At 42.4% G+C, this 20,545-nt stretch overlaps 1 protein-coding gene across 7 annotated transcripts in view; it reads right to left on the bottom strand.

Annotated features, from left to right (window-relative positions):
* Window positions 1-17,766: 17,766 nt before the first annotated feature.
* ARHGEF28 (Rho guanine nucleotide exchange factor 28) overlaps window positions 17,767-20,545 on the bottom strand; it is a 117,863-nt gene continuing 115,084 nt past the window's right edge. For 6 of the 7 annotated variants that reach the window (XM_032096682.1, XM_032096684.1, XM_032096683.1 and 3 more), the window contains one exon: window positions 17,767-18,850. In XM_032096682.1, the coding sequence (XP_031952573.1) occupies window positions 18,690-18,850 (161 nt within the window). In that variant the 3' untranslated portion in view covers window positions 17,767-18,689. The remainder of the gene's footprint in view (window positions 18,851-20,545) is intronic. The other variant, XM_032096686.1, reaches the window with a different exon arrangement.

Genomic DNA, 20,545 nt, shown 5'->3' with positions numbered 1-20,545 from the left:
GGATGATGTCCCATATTTCTCTCTAGCACATGGACAGTTGAATGATATACCACCACTAAACCAGTTCCCATTTTCTCTCTTTATCACATCTTAGCCCACTTGGGCTTCAAGGGGAGAGGTATGCAATTATGTTGGCCAGACACCCAAGAGTCTTTAAAGTTTGTAACTGCTTTTGTTTTCCAAATAATTTTTCCTGGCTGTCAAAAGGGCAAGTCACTCAGATACTGACACTAGAATATCAAAAGAAGTGGTGACATTTAAGAAACTGAACTAATGGGTACATCATCCTCAGATGTAGCAGATGGCAGACACACCCCCATGAGCCTTTACTCTTTAAGTTGAAAAAACCCCAACTCTCATGACTAATGAGAAAAAACATATTGAAAATGCTAAATAATCCTTCACCTCAGGTCAGTGCAGCCCTGACATCCTACTCTTCATACCAAAGAGTAGTAGAGGTGATTCGATTTTCAAAAAACAGTTACTAATTGCTCACTGTCTGTCAAACAGCTCATCATCTCCTCTTTGCCATGATTTGCTAATCTGTTGCGTCCATTCCTAAAGCCTATCCTTAAGCCATCAGCTGAGAATAGTGCAGTACCCAAATGCTGGACTCTTTGCTCGCATGCCCTGAGCCTCAGCAGCATCTTCTAATGCTACATGCTAAATAAACCCCAGTGTAGAAGGTGCACACTGTGGCAGGAGGAGTCTGAAAATTTTCTCCCCAGAAGCTCACTTAATGCTCAGTGCCCAGGATCAGACAGTCCTTTTGTTGGTGCCAGATCCAGCTGTCAAGATCTGTCTTTCTGAACTGGCCCCAGCAGAAGTGGCCAAATTCTTTAACCTCCTAGAGAAACTAATTCCTCACACACTGCCCAGCTGGTCATTATATAACATGACTTCATCCCCTTCTGGCAGCTCCATATGGGAGCTAGGGATCTCTGTGTGGCTCCTGGGAGGCAGAAACTCACCCCTGAGCTGTGGCTGCAGCCAGCAGTCCCAGGCAGCCCCATCGAGGTCAATGGCAGAAGAACCAAATGCCCCTACTGTCTTCGTCACCCCTATGGGTGATATGTGTGGTCTGGCAATGGCTTTTGCACCACTAGTGCTTCTGTCTCTGGTAAATAAAGGGACCACTGTGTATCTGGCTGACACTTCCCCAAAGGCTCACAAGGGTATTTGTACTTGGGCCATTACAGCCAATGTGACTCTAACCCTTTGTTTCAATAGATTTCTTAAAAAGCTTAAAGACAACCCTATATAACCTCAAACTACACATTGGTGCAAGTGAAAGAACTTGAAATTCAATACTCTGTTTCAAAAATAATTAGTAGGATTTAAATGATAAAAAAGAGACAGAAATTGCTTTGAGTATATACCATAAGCTACTGTGCAAAAACACCTGTTAAGATCACAAGTTTCATCAAAAAATTCTATGTTAGCTAAGATTTTATTCTGTGAAAAAATGTGGACTGATGTTTATCATGTCGCAGATCCTTGGTTGCCCCAGATATTATTTCTAGGTAGTATGTGAAGCCAAGGCTTGCATTCCTCAGTCCAAAAAGAATATCTTAAGAGCAAATATTCCAGCCCATCTCCTGAATCTACTGCCCTCAGAAGATTAGCAAAATTGAAAGTGAAACAAAACAAATCATCCAGAGAAGTAAATCTCCATTTTGGCATTATACTTATGGTAATGCAGTTACATATTGTCCCCTACAGAGACAAGTGAGTGCATAATAAAATCCAGGGTAAAGAATGGTGACCACTGAAATTGCATTGACAGAAAATAATTCTGTGTAATTGCAGAGGATGTAATTTGAAATGAGAGTAAAGACTTACCTCACTGCTCACAGCAGTAAATGTATGTTAAATGCCTTCTAAGTCAGAATCAGAATTACGGATGTGGTAAAATCCCAAAATGGAACCTTAAGGCTGTAATGGAGTGATACAGAAAGTAAAGCTTTGATATGATGGTACATGGGATGGGACAGATTAAATTTAATAGCAATTTCCACAAGATCAGAGAGTAATCTTAGTGGAAGGAGTTCTCTAGAAGTGGTTGATCCGATCTCCTTCTCAAAGTACGGCTAACTCTGAGTTAAGTCCTGCTACCCAGGATCTTGGCTACAGGCATTTTGAAAATATCTAGGGATAGAGACGGCACCACCTCTCTGTATGAGCTGTTTCAGCACGTGTTCTCCACCTTGGTGAAGTAATGAAAGGGCTTCGGTGGATCGATGCCGTGTTTGTCCCTGCTGGGTCCTTCATGGACCGCTCAGGTGGCACTCTCCTGGCACCTACATGTGCACACAATCTCACCTTCACAGGCAGTCGCAAACAGCTGCTCACACCCACAGTCTATGCACGAACCAGAGACAAAGAGGCAAGAGGGGTTCTCTGCATGCAATTCTGAGGCATTTAATGGCAACACACCCAAAGGGAACAGAGGCAAGAAAGAACAACAACCGAAAGCCCGCGCCCGTTTTATCCTAAAAACTCCCACAGGCAGGCAGAGCATCCAAAACCAATGGTCTGAGGGCTAGGGGGCAGAGGCAAGGTTGAATGGCATAACAGGGGCCAATGGGAAAAGGGATGGGAGGGGGAGAGGGCCAGTCATCAGCAGAATCTAGACAAAGGGAGAACTTTCTAGCACAGTGTTGTAAGGAGAGACCACTTTTAAGGCAACTTGAGGGGTGTAAAGTGGACTTAGCCACCACAACAGTGAAGTTTTTCTTTTAAGCGCAGTAGGAATTCCCCTTGCTGCATTTCCCGTCTGCTGCCTCCTGTCCTTCCACTGGGCAGCTCTGAGAGAAGTCTAGCTCTATCTCCTCCATATTCCCCATTAGACAGGCGAAGACAGCAGTAAGATCCCAGCTCATTTCTGCCATCCATGGACCAAGCCATTGGGGTTATCTTAGACTCTTCTTGTACGGCACCCACTGCATCCTTCTGTGGACGCCTGAACTCCAGTTTCCAGTAACTATCTTGTGCTGGGTCCCCTAGCTGGACATACTATCTTAAAATAGCATCACAACCAAAAGGAGCAAAATAATTGCTTCCCTTGACCTACTGGCTGCTGCACTGGAGCCCAGCACTCCTTTTCTGGGTCTCCAGGTCTCTTGGGGTCTGGATTGCTCAGATTTCTGCTGCTGTTCAGCATTATTCCAGCACAGATGCATGACTTTGAATTTTTCTTTATTGGCAAATACCCGGTCCATTTTGATTTTGGGAGTAACAGGAGAAGTCATGTCAAAAGCCTTGATAAATAAGTCAAGTTGTAAATTCAGTAATAAGTGCCAGGGAAAGAAATTAAGGCATAAATACAGAACATGAATGCCTGCCCATGCCCTATTTGACAGTTTCAGCACCAAACAACTCCTGAGACATCCCTGGGCTTTTTCAACATGCAAAATGCTTTGTCAATATCCAAGTTCTATTTCAGCAAGTTAGTTTGGGTACCACAAACACTGCAGACACAGCTGTATGGCACTCAGTACAGGTCCTTCTTCCTGACAAGACACATGTGGCTCTTGAGGTTGTCACAGCTACATTTAGTCTGGTTTCCCAGCTATCTGATTCATACCTAGCTGAAGGCTTCTAACTTTTTAAAGGTGTTGGTTGGTGTAGCTGTATTCCAAAAACCTTCAGATACAGATAATTTCAAGAGTTACCATTCAGCTATTGTTTCATTAAGGAAGACAGACAAATAAGGACCTCAGGGAAAATAAAGACTAATCTGAAGGTCAGGAAGGAAGGAAGGATAGAATAGTGTGTGAGGGTGATCTAATAATGAACTCTAGGAAGGCTCTCCTGCGAATATTATGACAACATAATAGCGTCCTACTGTGTATTACTAATGCAAGGGAAAAATAGCTCTTTACAGAAAAGATGACAAGTATCTGTAAGTTCAGCCAACATACAAAACCCCAGAGTTAAGGAGCAGAGATGAGGGCAAAGTTTTATTTGGACATTTACATAAAACTGAGAAAACATCTAAATTGTCATTGAAATCATGTAAATGGTAACTAAACACATGTGTTCAGAAAATATTCACATAAGGAAAGCCTGGAGTAGGAAAGTGTACTCTGGATGAAACTGTTCTATGTGTCTAAAGATCTGTATGTACTTAGGGAGATGGTACAGATTTCATTTGCTTCAAGGTTCAGAACTGGGGCAGAGACAAGTGTAAATTTACTTGAACTAACTTCACTTGGATTTCATCAAAATCTGGGGACATTCTTCCTAGAAGGTTCATTTATCTTAGTTTCCTAGTGACATGGTAACTGAATTAGTACCTCCAGTCTATTCCAGACCTTTCTATTTAAAGTTATGTCTATGTTTAATTTAAGTGTGTTCATTTGATCAAAACCATTCAGCCATTTCTGTGAATTTTTCAACTTTCTCTCAAACATTTATTTTTTCACACTGTGGATTAGACTATACGTTTCTTTCTGGAAAAAAGAAAAAGTTTTCTAAATCAAAGCAAGAACAAGCAAGTCTCTCATTAGCAAAAAGAAAAACAGAAATAAATCCAGACTCATTCAAAAAGCAGGCCGCAATCTTTTCTAATTACTTACATAACCCTAAGGAAGCCGCATTTCCCAAGAGAGCATATGAGATAATCCTTAAACATTAAGAAACGAGAGGAAAATGCAGCAGATTTAGCAGGCAAATTGGAGAGAGAGAGAGGATTGAGCACCTGGGAAAGAGACACACTTCAGCATTCATTAGACTGACTATTTTTTCTCACAATCTGGAGTAAAATATCCATCACTTTTCATTCCACAGTCACACAGGCAATTCAGAGAGTTTTACACTACAAATCACTCTATTAAGAAAAAAGTATTTTGAATCCCTGATTGCTATATAAGCAGCAGGCTCTGGCATGAAATATTGCCAAGAGTGCCTAGAAAATGATCTTTTAAAATAGGAGCCCAGATGAGAACTGTGCTACAGAAATATTTCATTTAATAGGACTCAGCAAGTTAATATCATTGCTTTTGCCCTCTACCTATTTAGATGAAAATGCCTAATTTTGTCTTACTATTAGGAATTGTAGGAACCCATCTTCTAATCATGAAAGGCTGGAAAATTGTCCTCCTATATGGAGTTGTTGGGCTTCTGCAAAATTTTGCTTGGAAGCACTGTGATGACTTTTCTTCCACTGTACGAAATGTATGCAGTTTTGAGAGCTTGATTTCTTTTCAACTGAATACTCATAGAAAACACTGTGAGCAACTTTTGCATTTCTTTTTCTAGCAGTTGTGATTCCAGTGCCACCAGCTAGTCACAAAACAACTGTGGCTCCTGTGAGGTAATGTATTCCCACTTCTAAAAGCTCAAAAGGAAAAGCTCATATAATACTTTTTCATGGGATATGTTATGAATCTTTTCCTCTCTCTTGTTTTTGAATGAACCTTTGAAGAATTGGGACTCTCCACATCCCCATGCAAAGGTGGAGAGAGAACAGCAGTGGCAGTGGAAGAGCAAATGCCCACCACCATATTCAGCCCGCTCTTTGGAGGGTGTTGCTCCTATGTGTGGTCCCTTATACCCAAAAAGCCTTCCCTCTGGAGCTCAGGGCATGTGCTTCAGCACTCATAGAGAACTGGGCACTACTGTCTCACCATCAGACAAAGCAGAAAAGATTTAACACTGTCTTAAAGATTTCAAGCCCTGCTACAGCAACAGCATATGCTTATTGAGCACAGGGAAAGTGATTTGAAATTTTATTTCACTGCTTCCTTTGAGCTCAGCAGCACCCAACAGACTTCAGTAAACCAGACAGGAGGCTTAACTTTACATACACACTCATAGAATAAGCTATCCCCTCTCTCTTTCCTTGCATAAAATTGTGTACATACAAATACGTCTCAAAGCTGTGATATGATTTAGCTTTACACCATAACATTAAAAGATACTCTTTAATCTTAATCAATTTCAGAGATGAAGTGGCTCTTTTGGATTCCTAAATCTTGTAGTAATGAGGGAAGTTTGTATCATTGATTCTGGCATTCTCATACTAAACATAGTGACACAGCTAGATGCTGATGTTGATTATCCCTTTTTTCCTTCCTTTTTAATCCGTATTTTTAGCATGTGTAGAGGCATCACTTTTCATATACCAATAATTCATTTTACCTGAAAAGCTGTCACACGCAAATCAGGGTGCGTATCTCTCTCTTCCCTTGTTTCTCATCCTGTGCACATGCAAATTAATTACAAGCAGAAAGCACAAATGATAGTACATACTCCAGAGCATCTGTTCAGGCCTTAATTATTCCAACCTTCACACAGTCCCCATGGCAACAATGCTCAACAGACTACGCTGATTTGGAATATTCAATAGAGCATTTTACATTACATATTTTATTCAAATTATGGAAGCAGATCTACTCCTGTGTTAGCAAAGTAGTGTCAGTGCTGATGTGAACAGAATGAGTCCTTGCTCTACTTGACCCCTCCTCATACATTACCTCATTAAAATGTATAATAGCATTCGAGCTAAGTCACATTAAAGCAGACACACTCCTTTTTCAAAGCCTAGAAAGAAATCCATTACCACTTTGGTATGTTAAAAAAAATGCAGGCTTCATAAAATGAATAGGAATATTTTGCAGTGCTGCACCTGCAACTCATAACATAAAGGTGATTATGAAAATATTAGGAGCAAAAAAGAATTTCCTTGGTGTATTTCTTATCTCACTAGTCGTCTTATCTTGTCAGCTTAGGCTCCAAACACATGTTTTGGCAAGGTGTGATCCCCATCATTTAGATGTTAGTAGAGGCTGGAGTAAGAGAGGTTGTTTCAGCTAATGGAAGAGCTGCTTATTTCAGTTATTCTGTGGGCAAGGGGCTCCCATTCTCTGTTTTCTTTTGTACCTAGCTACACTGAAGGAGGCCCTGGATTGGATTTCTCCACCATGACAGTGCCAGGACACCCTGCCAGGAATTAAAATCTTGTCTCAGCTCCACCCAGGGAGGGTAGTCCTGATAGCCAAAGGTCAGTTGCAAACCATTGCCCGCAAGCCAGCTTTTCCCATAGCCAGCACAGCCCTGGGAGGCTGTTTAGGTAAATCCTCTTAGGCCAGCCTCAAAGCAAGAAGCACTGCTATCTCAGCTGTTTTCCACTTTACACATGCCCAGCTAGCCCTTTCCTCAGGAACAGCTGTGGGAAGGGACCAGGACCCCTGTGCCTCTAGGCCAGGCTCCCTTGGTAAGGCTAGAGCAGGGCATTAAAAAAAAAAAGCCGAAAAAACCCACTAAAAAAGCCCAACCAAAACCAACAGCCAATCAAACAAACAAACAGCAAAAACCTCCAAAAAACCCCATGACAATTGCCTCAAGTAGGGATTTTGATAAAACAGTAGATGGGAAGGAGGCAGGAGCAGGCAGCTTTAGGCTGTGACTGCGCACCAGTAGCAAGTGGATAGAGGGAATGTCGGCTTGGAAAAGTGAGTGTTTGCATCTCTTACACTGTTGTATCTTTCCTCTGGATATTAAATTACAACTTTAAACGTTGACAGGATACAGAGTTAAAAAGATTATTTTGCTATTGTATGCAGACAACTATGTTGGGCTGAAAGTATGCACAAATTAAATGTTAATCTGAGTGCAGGCATAATCTAATTATTGCTTCCTTTTGAAGTAAGAGGAACAATATTTACTGAGTAAATTATGGACGTCTAAAGGTAAAGCTTGCTTTGAAGATTAAACAACACACATGTTGTTAATTATTACAACCATACTTGACCCTTGTTACATTGCAAAAATTTGAACACATTTTGAATTTTCACAGAGATGTTGCATTTTAGAAGGCAGTACTTCATATCCTTGTCAATTGCCTTTTATTACATGGCAACATAAAAGAGAGCACCAAATATATGAGAGGCTGATTGTGTGATATGTGCAGTGCATAGTTTCTCTGCAACACAGAGTAAAATCCCTCTTTTAGCATAGAGGGGCTGCTGGCAGCATGGGGAAGCCATCCTCATCAGCATGGGGCACGTCTGTGGGCTCCTCACACCCCAATATATCTGCCCATGGGGAGACAAACCCTGGCCAGATGCCTGCTGCAAAGGGCCCAGAGCATCCTGATTTTGTACTGGGGAGGCAATCATGACACAGATGTAGACAGAGATGTAGACAGAAGCAAGACTCTCTCTGAGAGATTAGACAATTATCCTTCTCTGCCAGCTGTAGGTTCTTGATCCATGAAACCTGTCCATAAAATTTTATGTTCCAGTCCATCTTATTCAGCTTTACTTTCATCACTAGAGCTTTACTTTCATCACTTTCATCACCCGCTAGCTTTATTATACATTAAACCCACATTAACAAAACCTCTAATCAAATAATAACACATTATTGTTATAATAATATAATTTCATAGAATACTTATACAGGTGTTTTTGTCAGTGACTCCCTGAATGCTGTACAAAAGCAACAGTTTCCACTATTGCTTGCACTGCTTATTTCCACGACTTATTTTTGAGTCCCTATCACTTTGTCTGATAGTTCATAATCTAACTTTGTGTGGAAGTGAAGCATTTTGTCAGAGTCCGTCAAGCTTGGATCCAGGTCTACATGTTTCAAACATCTGACAACTCTTTTATGTTCAGGCCCATCTTTGTAATTACCCTCAGATTTGCTGATGGAAGTGGCAGAAATAATAGGTCAGAAACATCTGATCAATGTTTAGGGAAATGCTTCTGCTTATTAGAAGGCTATTGTGAAATTAAGTGATGAGCATAGTTGACTTCCATTTAATTGAAATTATAGACGGAAGGACTGCATTCTGGCAAATTTCAATTGTCCAGGTGTTCTGAACTTCAAATTTCCCAGAAGGAAGAATATTTTGAGTTTGGTGTCTGCAAACCATGCTGTTACACATGATCAGTGTACTTGAGAAGTATGTCGGAGTCCCTGCCAGTTCGTGGGGTTTTTAGTGCATGAGACTCAAACACAGTCCTGCTTGTAGGACAAGCAGAAGTAACCAATCATTTACCAATAAACTAAACTTCTTCCCCACCTGTTAGTGGCTCCATATCTTGTCCTTGAAAGTTGTTATCCTGATCCCTTTGAAGAATTATGCTGTAAATAAAATGAGAACAGCTGGAGTCGGGATTAGAAATTGAACTTCTGCTGTGCAAATTGTGATTTCCAGTAAAACAGCTGATGCACCCTACCGTCTGTCAATAATTACTTTGTGTGAAATATCCTTCAGTGCTCAGCATTTATTTTATATGCCAAGAGAGGTTTCCCAAGGCTGCAAGCCATCTCTCTCACAGCCTGCACACAACCATTCAGCTTCAAGATAGGCACTGAAGGGATGAGAGCCAGACAAGGGTGTGATCTGAGCGATGCACAGGTTATCCCAGGGCCCCACCACTCTGCTGTGTGGCAAAGCAGGGTTGAACATGCAGCCAGCTCCCAGCATGACCTGTGGTATCAGCTTCAGTGACACCAAAAGGCTTGCTCCTCCCACAGCTAGGTTTTCCAGATTACTGAGCTGCCAGCACCTTTGAACTGATATCCATGTACAAGCTTCGGAGCTGGAACCCTTCCCTCAGCACCCATCGTTCCTCTTAGGGGCCATTAGAGGAATATGCCTTTTAGCTTACCCGAAACATTAACAAGCATCTGTAGTTTCTGAGGGAATCATCCACTCACAGTCTATAGATCAGCCACAAGCACGCTTTGCCTCCTTGTACCCTTGAGTTCATGTTACCACTTGAGTTCACTGTTACCACTTCATGGTAACAAGTTCTGCACTGCCAGACACAGAAGAATACCAACCACACCCTCTAGTCTGGGGCTGTAGATGTTTACTGAAAACTTTAAGGAAAATTATTGTGATAAATCTTCCTACAGAAAGCCTTGGCAGCAACTGGAAGGTAGTCTGATGTGTTTAAGACATCTTCCATGGCATTCAACAGCAGCAGTAGGATTTCCTATGGGTTCATGACTTACAGCCCAGGCATTCTGCATGGCTGTATTCTAAATATCAAATTAAGGTCATATGAGGCAAGGACATCATTTCCATGGTAGAATAGCATTTTCAAACCATCTGGAAGAAGGAAGGGAATCTTACTCACAGATTCAGCTCTGTGCCAGCTTTTTCTATTCATAGGACATCTAAGGAGCACTGCCAGATCTCAAAGTAAATCATTAATTTGATGTGTGCTTCAAAGGAAGTCACACCTTAGCTTTGTACTCTCCAAGTCCTTCCTTTACCTGCAGCGCTGTCACTATCTGGCCGGGACTCACATACAAGCTGTTTTGATAACATGCAAGTATCAGGCACATGGAGCTAATTTTATGAAGGCTGTGCCACCTTGTCAGTTTACCTGGTGACCAGACATGGGTTTAAAATTAGACCAAATCTGGTCATGTGGGACTTTGTGAGGGAAAGAAACATCAGCAGAGAGGCAATTTCACTCTTAATGTTTTCGTTTTCACTGACAATTGGAGTATGTCACTCTGAAAACTTGCTCCTTAATTAAAAGCTGGAAAGAAACCCCAGGGGATAAGGATAGTTATCCTCCACCAACTGAAAGCAGGAGATGCCCAGTCAGGGCTATTAAAGTTGTTTTTGTCCACTTGTCTTCTTTGTATCTGGGACTGACCTATAATGACTTGTTTTAGTATTCATTCAGCAGTGCTAGGACAACTGTGTGCATGCAGGAAATGTGGACAGTTTTCATTTCAGATGAGACATTGCTTACTTTAACTAGGGGCAACACCAATTTTTCACATTTCTTGCACTACTCAAAAGGAGCACGAGTGGGTTCACGGCTTGGCCTGAGCATCTTCAATGAGCTGGACACAGGGAATGCAGACATCCTGTTTGTTCACTTGCATGGGAAGGCCGGGGCTCACACTGATCTTCCCAAGCTGTCTTCAGTTCATGCAATTGTTTATCCACATCAGTCTTTGTTTTTAGCAGTGGTAACCTGTGTGAGCGGAAGGTTCATGCCTCTGCATAGCTCTTGTAGTATGGCTTGGCAATTTTACAGAAATCTGATAAGAGATTTCCCTTGGGTCTGTTAGGCCTCCACGGTTGTTTGAACCTGCATGCTTCACTGTCCCTTTTGTAAATACCTGGTCCTTGCTCTCCCTGGCACTGGAATTAAAAAATGTGGCATCTAACCAGTTCTCAAATTATCAGTCAGTTAATAAGTAGTGTGATAAACAGACTTTTTTTCTCTGAATAAAAAAGCTTATTCCATGAAGGACCTTAGACATATCTAACTAGAGTGGACACTCTTCCTGCCTTCTCTACACCCAGAGCACCTTTTCCATGTTTCTTTTCTCTTCTGGTCTCTACCCAGGATTTTTCAAGACTCAAACTCAGAATTTGGCAGGTGCTGCAGACCTCCCTGTGGCAGAACCTTTCCATGGAAGAGGTGGCAACATCCTGATCTGGGCCTGAGACTGAGTGAGGAGAAGAGGAAGAAACTTCAGCACAGATGATCCATGGAATAAGAAACACAGCTCTCTGGGAATTTGGGAGCCAACTACTGACCTGAACAGAGCTGCTTCCAACACTGCTCTGCATGTCAGGGAAAAACATTGACATTCCCAGGTGAGATACTGGGATCATTTCACCTTCACAGCCCACAAAACCCTTGCAAGTTCTTCCACATCTGTGTGGCCTTTGATGATCTCCTGATGGAAGAAGACAAGTAGATTATCGTCTGATGCACTTTTTCAGAGCAAAGGGCTGGATTGATGACACCACTTTAGAATAATGCTAGCAAGGTTATCCTCTGAGGGTTTTCCTTTATACTGAAGAAATGAAACACTTTTTGACATCAGCCTGCCAAATGGAGCCTTTATGCAAAATTCAAGCCACTGAATTCAGGCCACCCTCACAGACTTACCTCAGAATTTTGCAGCAAGACAGAAAAACATTTTTGGAGGTGTTGGGGTTTTAGGAGTTCTCCTAGTTTTTTTTCTGTTAAAGCAATTTTCCCCATACGTGTTGCTAGGGGGACAAATTGCTGGGTAGTTAAGAAAAACAAAAGAGCTAGCCATTGAAGAGGGGCGCATCTGGCTGCCCTTTTGTTTCACCTGGGTGTGTGGACAGTCGGTCCCAGCATTTGGACGGAGAGGGAGGCTGCTTCTTCGGGTGCTTTTTCCTTCTGCCAGAGAAACCCCGGGATCCCAAGCCCGCCTTCCCTGCCCCGCTCGGAGCCAGGCTGTGGCCACCCTGCCCCCACCGAGCCTTCGCTGCATTGTAGCCCAGCTCGCCCCGCCTGCCCAGACCTGTGGGCGTTCCCACTGCAGCTCCACAGTTTGGATACATCTCATCTGCCACCTGGGATTTATGCTCGTCCCTGCCGTTCCAGCCTGCTGTTCCCGAGGGCCCGGCCGGACACCGGGATCGGCTGCCCAGGGGTTTGTGAAGCCTTTGTCCCATCCCTTCCCGGGATCCCAGGGCACCGGTGCCGCGTGCTCCCCGAGCTCGCTCCGGAGCGCCCCCTGCAGCCGCGGGGGAACCATCGCACCTGCCCTGCTCACCGGGAGCCGCCAGCGCCCCTGCCGGCTGCGAGCGGAACTGCACCCGAGGGGAAAGGGCCTGACAGCCGAGAGGGCTGGGGCTGGGTTTGTGATTGTTTGCTGCTACTGCCGCAGTTATTGTTGTTTGTTTGACTTGTTATACACATATGTAATAGTAAAGAACTGTTATTCCTATTTTCCGTATCTTTGCCTAAAAGCCTCTTGATTTCAAAATTATAATAACTCAGAGGGAAGGGAGGTCACATCTGCCATTCTGTCATAGGTTAGCAAGCGTAGTCCCGGAAGGGACGTCCTTGCTAAGGGGTGCTTACAGTTTCCTCTGGGAACTGATAGAACCTATCAGCTGGCCAGTTTGAATATGGACAATTCTCTAAGCCACTTAAAGTTGTGATCACCTCTGTGATCCACATTTAAGAATAGGCAAACTCCCCCTCCAAGCTCTCTCTCGTTTCCGGCGCTGGGGCAGGCGGCTGCAGGCCCCGAGTGGGGGCCAGCGGGCCCGGCCAGGCCCTGCTTGGGCCAGGCCGGGCCGGGCCACGGCCATCCTGAAGCCATGGACCTGTTCCAGCCATGGAACCCCCCCCCACTGCCTTGCCGTGGGCAGCCGGAGCGGCTCGGCTCTCCCCCCTCTCCACTGCGATAAGAAAAATTCAACATTCCAGCTGCAAAGCTGCAAGGCCGAGGTGAGAGTAACCCTTTTATTGCTGTGAAGAGCTGAAAACCTGAGGGAAGAGAGAGAGGAGATGCTTAAAGCTGAAATTCTGTTGTGAAGCTATGATATATCAGAGTATCCCGTTGTAATTCCATGAAGATATGGGGGGTGGAGTGTTCAACTCGTAAGCAAAAGCACCTGCGCTGAGATAGGCAGATGCTGACGCAGCTGTAATTTCATGAGAAGTTTGGACAGGGAGAGATGGACCAGATGAGGACTTTTGCTCCAAACGAGAAAGGAGAAAACCTCAGTCCGTAGAGATGAACCAGATGAGGACTTTTGCTCCAAACGGGAAAGGAGAAAACCTCAGTCCCTAGAGATGAACCAGATGAGGACTTTTGCTCCAAACGGGAAAGGAGAAAACCTCAGTCCCTAGAGATGCTCCCAGAGATAGTCCTAACGATGAAGATGATGAAGACCCTTTGCTCCCAGGGAAGGAGAAGGGCCTCTGTTTTTGTTCCTGAACGGCTCAACCTTAAAATTGTACCCCAAAAAACTTCAAGAGTGGACCCTCGAAAGCAGTTGCGGGAAAAGCTGCAAGTCGGGGGAAAGGACTCACACGCAGGCAGAGAGACTCCTCTTCCTAAATGGACTGAACAATATTTGGAAGTGGGCGGCTGTCTCGTTGTGATAATGTTTTCATAGCATGAGCAAGAAGAGACTTCTCTTTCTAAATGGACTGAACAAAGTTATTATGGAAGTGGTAAACAGACTGAACATCTTAAGGGTTGTCTTTTTCCATTGCCAGTGGGAGAAGGGAGGAAGGTGGGGGGAGGAGGAGAGTTCTGAAGGTGGTATAATTTTTTTTTTCTTCTTTTAGGTCTGTTAATAAACTTCTTTATATTCTTTCAAGTTTGGTGCCTGTTTTGCATTTCTCCTAATTCTTATCTCACAGCAGATAAACAGTAATGAGTATTTTGGACCAAACCACTACACATTCCAACGGAGGCTCCTGCCTTCCTTAGCAGACACCTGTCTTTCAAACCAAAACAGGAGGTAAACATGTAGCTGTCCTTATGACTAAGATTATCAAAAATACTCATAGCTCCTTCTGCAGTGCTCCTATATACAAATCTTTATTAGGGATGAGAAAATGTCAAATGTATCCATTTGCCTTGGAAAAATGGCAGAAATCAACTGCAGTTCCACAATTCTGTAAGAAAGAGCAGACATCCAACCTGTTTCAGTATGCTAATGCCCCACAACCTGTGCTGTTTCTACTTCTGTACTGTAAACTGGGCACAGTGAAGGTTTTGGATGGGAAGGATTTGGGGCTGGAATTCCTGTCAAACAGAATATTCATGAGAAGCTATCCAAACAGTCACACTATTTCCCCATTTTGTCATCAAATGCGTAAGGAAAACTGCCTCATCTGCAACTCTCCATTGCTTTCAAAATTCAGCCTGAGCAAGTTATACATCTTACTTAACATAACACAATCTCTTTTTGGATGAACTTCACCACATGATAAAAATGTTTTTAGCGGCAATATGGCACATTACAAAATTGGCACCTACTTGATTAAGATGCATGAAAAAATCTTACTCACTTTTTTGAACTAAGTGGGTGGCATATAACTTAATGCAGCTAATAGGGCTCTCTAAGTAAAATTATTTGTGTTCCTTACATAGAAAACATTAACAGATTTTTTTTCAATTATTTCAGTAAACAAACATTAGGGAATTTTGCTAATAGCCTAATCTGTATTTAATTTACTAATTTGAAAATAACATGGATGACCTTTGTGAAAAATCTCTTAGAAATGCAGCTAAGTGTGTTGTTTTCCTCAATACTCAAACAGCATCCAAGTGAAGAATTTGCTCTATTCTGGCCTCATTCTACAAATGACTGAATGCACAAATCCAAGGGTCTGGATCCAGCACACTGTAAGATTAAGCTCTTCATTAATTTCTTCTCTACCATTACTACAGGCTTGCTGAAAAAAGATTTGATGCAAGTTTCCCTTAGAAGTCTTAAATTTGCTTGAAATGACAATTTTACTAGCATACAACATTAAGGAGAAAATGCTGGAAAAGTCTAGGTATTACAGTAAAGAAATCCCTTCTTTGTCAAAAGATGGAGAAAATAATTTAAAAGAAGAAAAAACAAATAGAAAGCTCATCCCAGTGTCATAGATATTGGTAGTACAGCAACTGCTCCTTTAATTTAAACACTGAAATTAATGACTAAATTAGATTCTGAGCTTTGAGAGGCAAGATGCTTTGAGAAGCATAGCAAAAAGAAAACACAATATATGGGATGAGGGAAAAACAACAAACTTTGCAAATAAGCCCACTTCAAAATAATATAAAAAAGGTGAAAAGAATTTCTGAATATATTTTTCTAACTAAAAAAGAAGACACAGCATTAATATATGCCTGACAATAGCTGAAAACATAGACTGCTAAAATAGCTGAGTCTCACTGGGACTGTGTTTAAATTCTGCTCAGTATTAAGAAATGCCTAAATAATGGACAGAGTTCAGGGGTGCATAATACATCTTGTTATAAAGAGCACCTGCCGAGACCATACTGGCCTATACTTTAAACATTTTCTACAATTAAAATACCTAAATCTAGAGGCCTGCCTTTGCCTTTCTGAAATGCCAGAAGTTTTACTGTAAACACAGGTGAGCAAAATAAGATGCTGCCTGATTTTAAGGGACCTAAAGAATTTGCACAACAGCTGAAGTCTGGGCTAGCCACTTTTCAGGTCCCAGCCCCTCAATTAAAACTGATGAGAGAAGCAGTATCCTCTCTTCCTCTCCCAGTGGCAAGATGCTTACATGGGAATTCCCACACCAGACTGGGACAGCAGCTATCCATCCAGCAGCTTGAATTTGACAGTAACCAGTACCAGATGTTTCAGCCAAAGCATAATAAAATGCAGAGAGAGTAACTGTAGAGAAAACTGCTCATTTTTTCCCAGTTTCCTGTGCGTTCCTGGGCAAGGCACATATCCTGGAACATACAGCATCCCAAGAAATTAGTCTGGCTACTTAGAAATTTGCCAAAAAGTTGTTCAGATGGCAACCCTGACTTCGTGGCTGACTGGTGAAACAGAGAGGCTGTCCTTACTGCAGGTCCCTTAAAAGAAGTTGGATCCACATTTTAATTTTAGACTAATCGTGAAAAGTAAGGAAGGTAAAACAATTCTATAAATTCTAAAAGGGATTTTTTTTTCTTATAAAGAGACCTATTTTAAAAGTGCTGTCAGGTTAGCAGGAGTCTTGGAGGCTGGACATAGACACGGGAAACCACATCTGCAGGCACAGTTTTTCCCTGGTGGCATTTGCACACCAGTTATTAAACCTGAGGATCACGCTGTGATCATCAAGTCAGGTGCTCAGTTGTTTGCCCAAGATACCCACTAAATAACAGCTCTGGAGTCCAGTAAGATGCAGCTCAGAAAGCTCTGCTTGTCTTGGGGTGTCTTTATGACGTGTATCCCCTATCAGCGCTCTATGCCCAGAAATGAATTTTGTGCCTTTCTGTGTCTTTAAAACTGGGTGCGAGAGAAGGAAAAAAAAAAGCCAAGCGAACTTTTCAAAAGCAGTTTTGGGCTCCAAGGTCACTGCTATCTCTCTCTGTGTGCTTCTACGGGGAGAAGAGCAGAGTACCTTTTTTGCTTTTCACCCTAATTTCAGCTCCTTTTCTCCAGAGGGAGACGGAGAGTTGAACTTTGTTTTCCTGGGACTTCAGTTCTTCCCTTCTTCTCTTCTGGACTGTTTCAACATCAGAACACATCTGGAGAATTTTCCACTGAGGCCCTGGAGGTGGGCCCACACCGACCCAGCTCCGAGGAGGAGGAGAGAGACCACACCTACAGAAGGACTCTAACATTTTCCCAGGTTTCTCTCCACAGAGAGAGGTTTTATTATTCAGCATTATTATCCTCTTCCTGTGTGTTTGTTAAATAAATAGTTTTTGTCTCTTCCACTTTCCTCCAAGGAAAATTTTTTTTTCCCGAACCTGGTGGGAGAGGGCTGGTTGTAACCTGCCTTCTATCAGAGGATATTTTCCTCCAAATTTGTCCAAACCGTCACATTCCCCATATTCCGGAGTATTCCCCATAGCACACCAGGCCCTGGAAGAGAATCTTCTCCATCAGAACGTAGATGTCTACGCACACATCTAAAACTCTGTGCCCTGCAGATGATGTTGCACAACCCAAGGCTTAGGGTAAAATGGAAACTGTTGGCACCTGGGGCTTACCCAGACAAATGGGCAGGAGCAATCCTGTGCTCCTCTTCCCCATGACCTGGGCAGATGTGAGGCAGCCCTGATTCAGGAGCTGTGCAGCTGCATTCCTGCTGCGCCTCTGCCAATCCCATCAGACATGCCAAGCAGCAATAGGCACATCCTTCGTTTTTCCAGCTGAGACACACGAAGCTCAGCTTTAGCTATGCTGGACCAGGAACACACATCTGCAGCTGAGCTCAGTGCAAACAAGGCCTGGAGATATATTTTCTTTTCCTCCTGTTTTCTTATTTCTTTGGGGGATCTCACAATGAATCAAAGTTACAGTTTTGCAGAAGTGCACAGAACATTTATTCAGTTTGACAGAAGCGTACAAATTTTTCAGAAAGACAAAAGGCACAAAACAAGTGCTGGTTTCTTACTGCCTAACACACAGAGAATCCCATGAACCTGAAAGCAGAAAGCTATCTGACTTCTACATGGGAAAGCAGTGGAGTTTCAGAAGGGTTCAGTTAACTGAAGCCTACTATTTATCCCCTTTCTTTTCACCAGTGAGATGGTTTCATCTGGTAAATTTTAATGCATAAGGACACTTACTGAAATGAAATACAATTATTATACAATAACTAATTTAGTGCATCTCTGCACAGAAACTAGCAGTAGTATCAAAATGATAATAGGCTTTGGGACATGAAAAAACAATTACAATTATGCAATTATGCTCAGACCATAAAAAAACATCCCCTTCTGAGCAGTTCCTGAGCTAGAAGATAAGGAAAATGACCCCACAGCTAAGGGTATATAGCACATTTCAGGGAAGACTATAGCCATCATTCTTACATTACTGTCTTCTTATGTTATATCACAACTGTTAGAAGGTTACTGATACACGCTCTGAAATCTCAAGTAGCAGACCCATCTCTCTTAGCTCATCCTTGTAAAATGAGGACTAGAGAAAATCAACACTAGCTTTCACAGTTCTTGGTGGCATCTTTACAATTTCAAAATGTTATGTCTCCCCTGCTACTCATTGCTTCTTGCAAAGCATTTGAAATCATGTCATAAATTAAAGATTATACAACAAGGCTTCAAAATAACTTACTTGCTATATTTATCATGGGGAAAATTTTGCATTTAAGATTAAATACTACCCTTAAAGCCAGAAGGTCATACAGAGAACAACTACAGATATTTAGAAAAGCAAACACAGTTATCTTTCCAAAGTGCTACTGAGATTAGAAAACAAGTCATCAGAGATAAACAATCTCCTCCTCTACTCTGGCTCCACTTTCTGCATCCTGCAGGTTCTCAGGCTGGTGGTTCAGCTGCAGTTCATCTACCTGTGGTGACTGGATGGACCCCTGGTTTGGAACACTTGTTTGGGGACCATGGGTCTGTGATGCATTCAGATCTGTAACACACAAGAGAAGGACATGTGACAATGCATTTTCTGCCACGCCCATGCCATTAAAAAGAGCAAATTCTGACTTTTTCACTAGCACCATTTTCTAGTTTGCTGCATCTGTCTAGAAAGGAAAACGCTACCCTAGAACAAATTCTACTACAGCCTAGTATAGACGGCACCTTACCCAAACTTAGTGAAATTAATAATAATAATAATAATAATAATATGTAGCCATACTTTACTAACCAGATACACAATGATGGAAAGACATAAATGAGGTCAGAACTGAGCTGGAGAGAAACACACAGCATATAATCACTACCCTTAGTAATAAAAGAGTTGTAACATTAATACAGTTTTCATCATTACACAGAATTTTATTTGTAAGCCTTCCTTTTACGGATGAAAAGGAATCAACTGAGTAAACCCAGTTAAAAGTCTATATGGCTGTAACTTGTATTCAGCTTTTTCTACCAAGTTTATCTGTCCTTATTTGCACAAACTACCTACTCTGTTCTTGTCTTGATCCTTTTGGTGTGGTGTGGAGAGAAACACTTGCACCCAAACACTAGAATGTTATTTCACAAGGATCTTAATTTGTTATCTTTCCAATTTTCTCCCACAAATGCAGAGAATCAGGTACTTGTTTTCCAGCATTGCACAATGAAGACTTTTGTGATGATCCATGTACAGCTTAAAAAACCAAAACAACATGACTACAGTTGAGTTTTATCCCTAGTCAGTATTCTGTAGCACTTGAGCCCTCAGGAGCTGCATCTCAGTAGCTGGCTTCTCTACATCTGTGTTTCTTCAAAGCAGTTTTACCATAAAAACAAGCTACTTGACAAAGAATGTCTTCCTTATGCATAGGGATGAGAAAGATCTGTAATGGATATGCTGCAATACTTTTCACTGTAATCTTAGCCTAACCAACTCTTCTATTACATCAGGAGGGTTAAATTTTCATAAAGGACTCTGCAGAAAGAAGGGAAGCTAGGAACCCCTTGCACAGCATGGTCATGCCAGAAGCACACAAACTGAGAACTGGGGTTCTTTGAGCCTTGATCATTCATGCAGAGCTGAAGAGACATTTCATGCTTGCTCTGGTCCCTCCTCACATGTATGTGCAATGAAAATCTATTACAGAGGAGCTATTTGGGGTTTTACACACCATGTCACTTAACTGGTGGCAATTCATAATGACGCCTGCCCACATTTGGCATTCCCCTAACACATGTGACTTTCACCAGTCCTGTTCACAGAGGTAGGAGTTCAAGGCAAGACAAGCTTGCTGGCACCATGAAAAGCCTAGGCTCTCTGGCTGCTCCCTGGCATGGGGTGTGTGGAGCAGTGTGGGGTGATTATGCAACGGGCGTGTGGGAACACATCATATCACAGCCTCTGCCTTCAGCATCTTCTCCTCTTTGATACTCACCCAGCTGGGGAGAGCAAACAGGCTTTGGGGCTGCAGCTTCCAGCATAATGTTATTCTTGCTGCCAAGACTTCAGGGTCCATGGCAGGGGCAAGGTATTTATAAACAAGCTTAGTCATAGTGGGATGACACAGAATGTTACAAAAGTTAGTCTCCAGTTGTCTTTCTTTTACTGTTTTATACTGGATTAAGTTTCAGTCTGAAAATCCAGAGTAAGTCTTGACTGCAGATGAGTTATTTGCAATATGTAGCACAGCAGGATTTGACT

Source organism: Corvus moneduloides, chromosome Z (assembly GCF_009650955.1).
Source record: "Corvus moneduloides isolate bCorMon1 chromosome Z, bCorMon1.pri, whole genome shotgun sequence".
Lineage (NCBI taxonomy): Eukaryota > Metazoa > Chordata > Aves > Passeriformes > Corvidae > Corvus > Corvus moneduloides.
Note: the sequence above shows the minus strand (reverse complement) of the source record. Positions and strands in the feature narration are given on the sequence as shown.